The sequence below is a fragment of the Felis catus genome, chromosome A1 (genome assembly GCF_018350175.1).
Source record: "Felis catus isolate Fca126 chromosome A1, F.catus_Fca126_mat1.0, whole genome shotgun sequence".
Classification (NCBI taxonomy): Eukaryota; Metazoa; Chordata; class Mammalia; order Carnivora; family Felidae; genus Felis; species Felis catus.
The window spans coordinates 219,650,453-219,658,202 of NC_058368.1; the positions used below are offsets into that span (position 1 = coordinate 219,650,453).

The 7,750-nt window shown below is 35.9% G+C and overlaps 1 protein-coding gene across 1 annotated transcript; it reads left to right on the forward strand.

Moving 5' to 3' along the window:
- Positions 1–6,379: 6,379 nt before the first annotated feature.
- LOC111561806 (heterogeneous nuclear ribonucleoprotein A1-like) lies at positions 6,380–7,220 on the forward strand. The gene has a single exon (XM_045036396.1). The coding sequence runs from the start codon at positions 6,380–6,382 to the stop codon at positions 6,920–6,922; it is 543 nt and encodes a 180-aa protein (XP_044892331.1). The 3' UTR covers positions 6,923–7,220.
- The last annotated feature ends 530 nt before the right edge of the window (positions 7,221–7,750 follow it).

Consider the following 7,750-nt stretch of genomic DNA (forward strand, 5'->3'; position numbering starts at 1 on the left):
AGCATTTTTTATTTAAGTTTTCTTCACAGAAATTATATAAAGAAGCTTTGTATAGTAGACATTCCAACAATGTCTTATGAATAAATAGAAAAATATATTATTTACAAACTTCCTTAAAATATTTTCTGGGTGAACAATACAACATCTTCTACAAATGAGTCTTTAAGAGAGTAATTACAACATTACTGTGTTAATTTGTTACACAAAACCAATTTTTTAAAGAAATAGTGTTCTAATCCTGTCAACTGTAAAACCAGTGCCAATTGGAAAGTGTTCAGGAAGCAGGCCACTTCAACATTTTCAAAGAGAAAATAGCAGAAAATTTCTTCTTTCTGACACTACTCTTTCTCGTCTTAATTCTTTCCACATATGTGAAGATATCAAGGAAGGTTTTTTCTTTTCTTTTTTTCTTTTCTTTTTTTTTTTTTTTTTTTTTTTTTTTTTGTTAATTACTAGGAGATTGTCTGACACCTAGTGGGCACTCACTAAATGTTTGCTGAATTATTACAAGAAAGAAAGTTGAGAAATACAAGCGAGAAAGAAATGAGGGCAACATCATTATGTAAAGCATCTTAAAATGCCTTAAACTATAGATGTGATAGGGAGAAAGGGCTGGCATCTTAGAAACTTCCTGGAGGCACTCTTTGAGAACACTCTAGAGGCTAAAACAAATCTGAATTTTTAAAACTAAGAGAAGATTCAGAATAAAACACACTAATCCAAATATGCACATTCATTTTAAGACCAGGATACATTTATAGAAAAAATATATATTTAGGATTGAATAAAATAACCTCATTATAATTTGTGATTTATCCACATAACTTAATGATTCAATATAATAAAGAAAATGTAAAGTTTTGATTGAACATAATATATTTTATTTTCACAGACTGTTATTGTGTTAGCAATTCTATGTTTATTTAGAGGCTTAAAATTAAGAATATTTACACTACACAAAGAATTAGTAAAAGAATAGTGAATAAAGAAGTTAACATTTCACCTAGAACACATTAGGTAAGGGTAACTAGAACAATAAAGTTCTAACATTAGAATATGCTGTATTTCAAAATATCCTTTTAGGGGTGCCTGGGTGGCTCAGTCAGTTAAGCTGTGACTGGATCTTAGCTGAGGTCATGACCTCATGGTTCATGGGTTCATTCGAGCCCCACATTGGGCTCTGAGCTTCCAGCCTGGAGTCTGCTTGGAATTCTCTCTCCCTCTCTCAGCCCCATCCCCACTCGTGCTCTCTCTCTTTCTCAAAATAAATAAAGAAACTTAAAAAAAATTAAAAAATAAAAAAAAATCCTTTTATCTACAAATGTATATTTTCTATGCTTCTTTAAAGTTGAGGGTTATAAATAAAGTTATCTGTGCATTTCCATTATTTACTACAATGGAATGATTATTTTTTACAAAAGTTAGTGAGCATTCTATTTCCCTTTCTGGAATGTTATATGCTAGTATTACTCAAATTTAAGGTCTTTATAAAAGATAATCCTATGTATTTACCCATCATGCTGCTCAAAGTTGCTGCTAATCCGTTGATTTTTTGGCCTGAAAACCATATGCAGATGCAAAAATGAATCACAAAGTGACTCTGAGAAGAGAGATGTTGTGGTCAGTCATTCATGTGTGCACCAGGTATGTGAACTTCCAAGCACAATTTCACTGGACACCTATGTGCCCCTAAAAGAATCTGACCTGTTTGTGATGTGTCCAATGCTGCAAAGACAGAATTTCAGGGCCTTGAAAGTGAATACATACTTTGTAAAAAAATCAGAATATAATATATAAATCCACACCTGTTCTTCCTTCCAAATAAGTTAATATTCATTACAGTTTGAGCAGAGTATGTACTTCTAAAGTTGCTATAATTAACTAAATTTTAGTTAATAGAATTTGAACAATTTTTTGATTATAAAATTTTAAGTTGTAGTACAATGTTATATAACTACATCAAAATATTAGAGAACCACCTTATTTTCCTGAATTAAAAAATAAAGTATTATATTTATTTTTTATTTTATTATTTATTTTAATTCAGGAAAATAATTCCTGGGCTAGATGCCAAAAAAAAAAAAAAAAAAAGAGGAAAGTACAAAAGACTAGTTTTTTTGCCCATTTCAGTATGAAAGGAAATTAATATGTAGATATGGGAATGATATATAATTTGGGGTCAGCATTGAGACAGACCAAACAGAGATATGAATGAGCTCAGGGACAAGATTTTACTTTATAGTTATAGTTACACATTATATGACAGTCAACCTATTATCTCATACTTATGCTGACTATTTAAAAGGATCCATAAGTACATCACAATATTTTATACTCCTGATCAACCATATGCATACTTATATTAATAAAATGAGGAGGCCAATATTTATTCATTCAGTGGTGGCTTATTGTCCAGTGCTGAGGACCAAGCACTCTGTGAGCTACTAAGCTGGGTCAGACATGGGTCCCCATCTCCAGGAGGTTGCTGTGGAGTGTGACAGCACTAACAAAGCTGTGCCCTATAGAGGCACAAGGAAAGATGACTAAGTGTGCCTGGAAACTCAGAAGACTTCACAAGGAAGACACTAGTCTATCTCAAACTTGAAGGAGGAGTTGGGTGCTGTGTGTGGATAAATGTGGAAAGACATTTCACGCAGCAGAGATGATATTTGGAAAGGAAGCAGGCCAAGGAACAATGCTTTTTTTTCCATCCAATATATATATATTTTTTTCACTCAGGGAGGTAACAGGTTGATCTTAGCAGGACTCAAACTTACCTGATTCAAAACAGACCGTTTCTTCATCCCCACCATCGCCCCTTTTTGGAATCACTGTACCAGTCACTTAATCATTAAAAATAAACCACAGGAAATAATTTTACTCTCCTTCTGCTTCCTCATTTCCCTCACATAGTCATAGTTGTCACACGGATCCCTTCTTTCCCATATCTACTCCTATTAGGACATGGGACAGCTGATGGGTGACACATTCTGAATATGAAGTCATATAGCCAGGGGTTTCAATGCCAGTTCCAGCTTCCACTATCACTACATCTCCGACATGTTATCCACTACAGGTTATACCACTACATCTTCACATGTTATCACCACCTGAGTGTGCTAAACCTTGGTTTCATTAGCCCTATTGTGACGGTTAATCTTATGTGCCACCTTGGCAAGGCTATGTGCCCAGTTGTTTGGTCAAACACCAGCCTAGATATTTCTGTGAAGTTACACATATTTTTAGATATGATTAACATTCACAATCAGTAGATACTGAGTAAAGCCTATTATCCTCCATAATGTGAAGGCCGACCAGTTAAAGGCTTTAGGAGCAAAAATGGAGGTTTCTGGAAGGAGAAGGAATTCTGCCAGAAGATTGTAACATAGAAATTCTGTCTGCGTTTCTAGCCTGCCACCTACCCTGCAGATTTTAGAGTTTCTAGCCCCCACAATCACGGGAGTTAATTCCTTAAAATAAGTTTCTCTCTACCTCTTTGCCTCCCTGTCTGTATCTCTGTCCTCTGTTTTTCTCTTTTTATCTCTCTCTCTCTCTTTCTGTGTGTGTGTGTGTGTGTGTGTGTGGTGTGTGTGTGTGTCTAAAATATTGGTTCTGTTTATCTCGTATGGGGTACAAAATTATTTTAGATAATATTTTTGTTTTATTATCAGTATTATTATTCTGTTTTATTCTGTAGACAGAATGGATGAAATACTCCATAAAGAGATTTCCTAGCCTGCAGTGTTTTCCCCTACCACTGAGTTCTCTCCACAGCTGCTGGAATGATCTTCCTATGGAATGAAGCCCTACTAATCATAGTAGCAATAAGAATAATAACAGTATTGGTAGTTGAAATTTGAGTACAACTCAGCACTATGTTCACCATATAAATTTTATTATTTTATTTAAACCTGAAAAACCCATAAATGGTACATATGTGTGTACATATTCATCCACACATTTCAAACATGAAAACCAGGACTTACAGCTATCAAGTAATTTGTCCAAGGTGAAGCAGCTGTTAGGGTGTGGAAGGAGGATGCAAGTCACATTCTGCCTTGTCCCATCACCCACCATTTAACCATACTTCATTCAGTGTCCCTTTCAAATTTAACATTTAGAAGTCCCCCCCCCACCCCGCCCAGCTAAGCCACCTGCCCCATACATACCCTTCCTTTTCTTCAAATAATATTTTGCTCCTTCTGCTTGAAAAATCCATGAACATTAAGATATCTGGGGGGTTTTTTTGGTGCCTTTCCCCTATTTCCTACCATACATCTGGCAAACTGTTCCAAATACTGTAGGGCTCTGATTAAAAGCAGCTTTTTCTGGGAAAGCTTCCCCAACAGCCAATCTACCTGAAGATGGGGTGTGTCTTCCTCTTCCTCTGTGTTACCAAAGTGACACACACGTACCTCTGTTATAGTATTTCTTATATTCTACCTTGGCTATTTTCACCTACTCCTTTAGAATCTGTAATACATAAAGTCAATACAAGGACATGACCTATTTAGTTTTCTATTCAATTACCTACCTGAGTATCGGACACTTAGAATGCATAGTTGAGACATGAATGCACAAATGAAGTAAGTTTGGGAACAAATGAGGTAAAAGAAAAAAAAGTCTTGCTTTTTTAAATGCCAGCAATGTAGTGATTAAAATTAAATTTTAATAAATTATTTTGAGTATATAGGCTCAGAATGTTGATAATAAGAATTATGTCAGGCAACGTGAAATACAATATAATTTCTTAATTTAATTACATCTGAAGGGTTTTATATCTTCCTGAATTTATAGATTTTGAAAAATAAAAAAAAGAACTATTTAATGCCTTAAATTGATTAGACATTCTGGAACTTTGGAAATCCATGGGATAATTATACAAAATTCTACTTAGCTTTATATCTTTGACCCAGGAGTCAAAAAGGAAAAAAAAATGAAAATTTCTAACTTCAGGCAAAAATAAGCATCCCACTAATTATTATGAGTCAATTATATTACATAAGCATGAAATTCTGATAGCAATGAACTACATTATGCATGCCTAATGATTCCAAAAATGGAAATGGATTTGCACAAATACAAGGACTCCATAGCAGTTATAAAAGAAAATACAAAAATAGATTGCTATCAAACAGAACATCAGCATGTAAAGTGTGACAACTGACTACCTCTTCATGTGATACAAATTAAAACTCTCTTACATGTGAAAAAACACAAGGATGTTTTAGTATGAATGCACATAGTGATTTGAGATTATTCAGGCAAATAAACTTCTAATATCCTTTTAACTCCAAGTGATTAGTTAAAACATAAATGCATGGAACAACTAATAAGAAAGGAAAGTTCTCTGAGGTGTTGTCAAGAGTGTGCTTCTTTTCTTTAAGTTTTAATTTAAAAAAAATCCCAGATTCAATCTCTGAAATTTTGCTTTAGTTCCTTGTTAGGATTAAGGACATACCATGTCCTGAATATGCCTCAGTTTTCTCATCTGTAATATGAAGATGAGAATAATTCTTTTCAGATCTCACAGAGCTGACATAAATGTCGAATGTATTAATCCCTATGAAAGTACTTTGAAATGATAAAATACAATGTTGACATTGCTATTATCAACATTTCTATTTCTATGATTTTTGACCAAAAGAGATGTGAAATGATCCCAGAGCATAAAGTATAAGGGATGGGGAAATCAAGCAGATAAAATCATTTAGTGACTGTTCCTGGAAAATGTGTTTCTAAACCTGGATCTACAAGTATAATCCATGCTAAATTTTTAGACTAGTACTGTAGAAAGTATACTTGGAGGGGAAATTCTTTTTTTTTTTTTTTTTTTAAGTTGAGTAAGTCGCTTTCTGCCCCTGGACACTGCTGAGGAAGCATCATTAAAGTCTCCCCTCCCACCACCCTCATGTCTAGGTCTGTCTCCCAAAGGGCCTGAACAGCTGTGGAAGCTTTTCATCGGAGGTTTGAGCTTTGAAACAACTGATGAGAATCTGAGGAGCCATTCTGGGCAATGGGGAATGCTTACAGATTGTGTGGGGATGAGAGAGCCAAACACCAAACTCTGCAGAAGCTTAGGGTCTGTCATGTATGCCCCTGTGGAGGGGGTGGATGCAGCCATGAATGCAAGGCCATGCAAAGTGGATGGAAGAGGTGTGGAACCAAAGAGAAGAGAATAATTTCAAGAGAAGATTCTCAAAGACCTCATGCCCACTTAACTGTGAAAAATATTTGTGTTGGTGGCATTAAGGAAGACACTGAAGAACACGTCTAAGAGACTATTTTGAACACTATGGGAAAATTGAAGTGATTGAAATCATGACTGACCAAGGCAGCGGCAAAAGGAGAAGCTTGGCTTTTGTAATATTTGATGACCATGACTCTAGACAAGACTGTCATTCAAAAATACCATGCTATGAATGGCCATGACTGTGAAGTAAGGAGAGCTCTATCTGAGCAAGAGATGGCTAGTGTTTCATTCAGCCAAAGAGGTCCAAGTGGTTCTGGAAACTTTAGTGGTGGTCGTGGTGGTGGTTTTGGTTGGAATGGAAACTTTGGTCACGAAGGAAACTTCAGTGGGCGAGGTGTCTTTGGTGGCAGTTGGGGTGGTGGTGGAAATGGTGGCATTGGGGATGGCTACAATGAATTTGGTAATGATGGAAGCAACTTCGGAGGTGGTGGAAGCTATAATGATTTTGGCAACTGCAACACTCAGTCTTCAAATTTTGGACTCATGAAAGGAGGAAATTTGGAGGCAGAAGGTCTGACCGTTATGGTCGTGGAGGCCACTACTCTGCCAAACCATGAAACCAAGGTGGCTATGGCTATTTCAGCAGCAGCAGTAGCTATGGCAGTGTCAGAAGGTTTTAATTACTGCCAGGAAACAAAGCTTAGCAGGAGAGGAGAGCTAGAGAAGTGACAGGGAAGCTGCAGGTTACAACAGATTTGTGAACTCAGACAGGCACAGTGGTGGCAGGGCCTAGCTGCTACAAAGACATGTTTTAGACAATACTCATGTGTATGGGCAAAAAACACGAGGACTGTATTTGTGACTAATTGTATAACAGGTTATTTTAGTTTCTGTTCTGTGGAAAGTGTAAAGCATTCCAACAAAGGGTTTTAATGAATTTTTTTTCGCACCCATGCTGTTGATTGCTAAATGTAATCATCTGATTATGATGCTGAATATATATATATATATTTTAATGTGCTGTGTAAAGTTAGTCCACTCTGAAGCCATCTTGGTGAACTACACCAACAGTATGAAGTTAGGATTCCTTCAGGGTGATGCCAGGTTCCAGGTGACATTTATTTGCAACCCGCTTGGGCACAGAAGCCATTGTCTCCACAAACATTGGTGTGGTTGAACTGACAGTTAATGTGTTGTGACCTAGAATTCACCATTAAAAGGGACAGCCAAGCAAAGTCCTGGAATTTATTTGGTTGTTAATATGATTGTTGGTATATCTTATGCAATATGTCTAAATTGAATTTATGGTATTAGATAAAGCTATAGCTTGGATTAAAGCTTGTGTATCATCCATTATCATGTGCTATGAATAAATGATTTAATATTCTTTTTAAAAAAATAAAGAAGAGTAAGTCACGAATTTCTCAGATTGGCTGATGTAGTCCAATAATCACTAAAGGACTGCATAAAGCTTAAGTGAAACTGAAGCAGTTCATTTTCAAGGCATCTGATAAGGGAGTAAGACTCAGAGGCAGAGTGCAAGCCATTAGTGTTGGA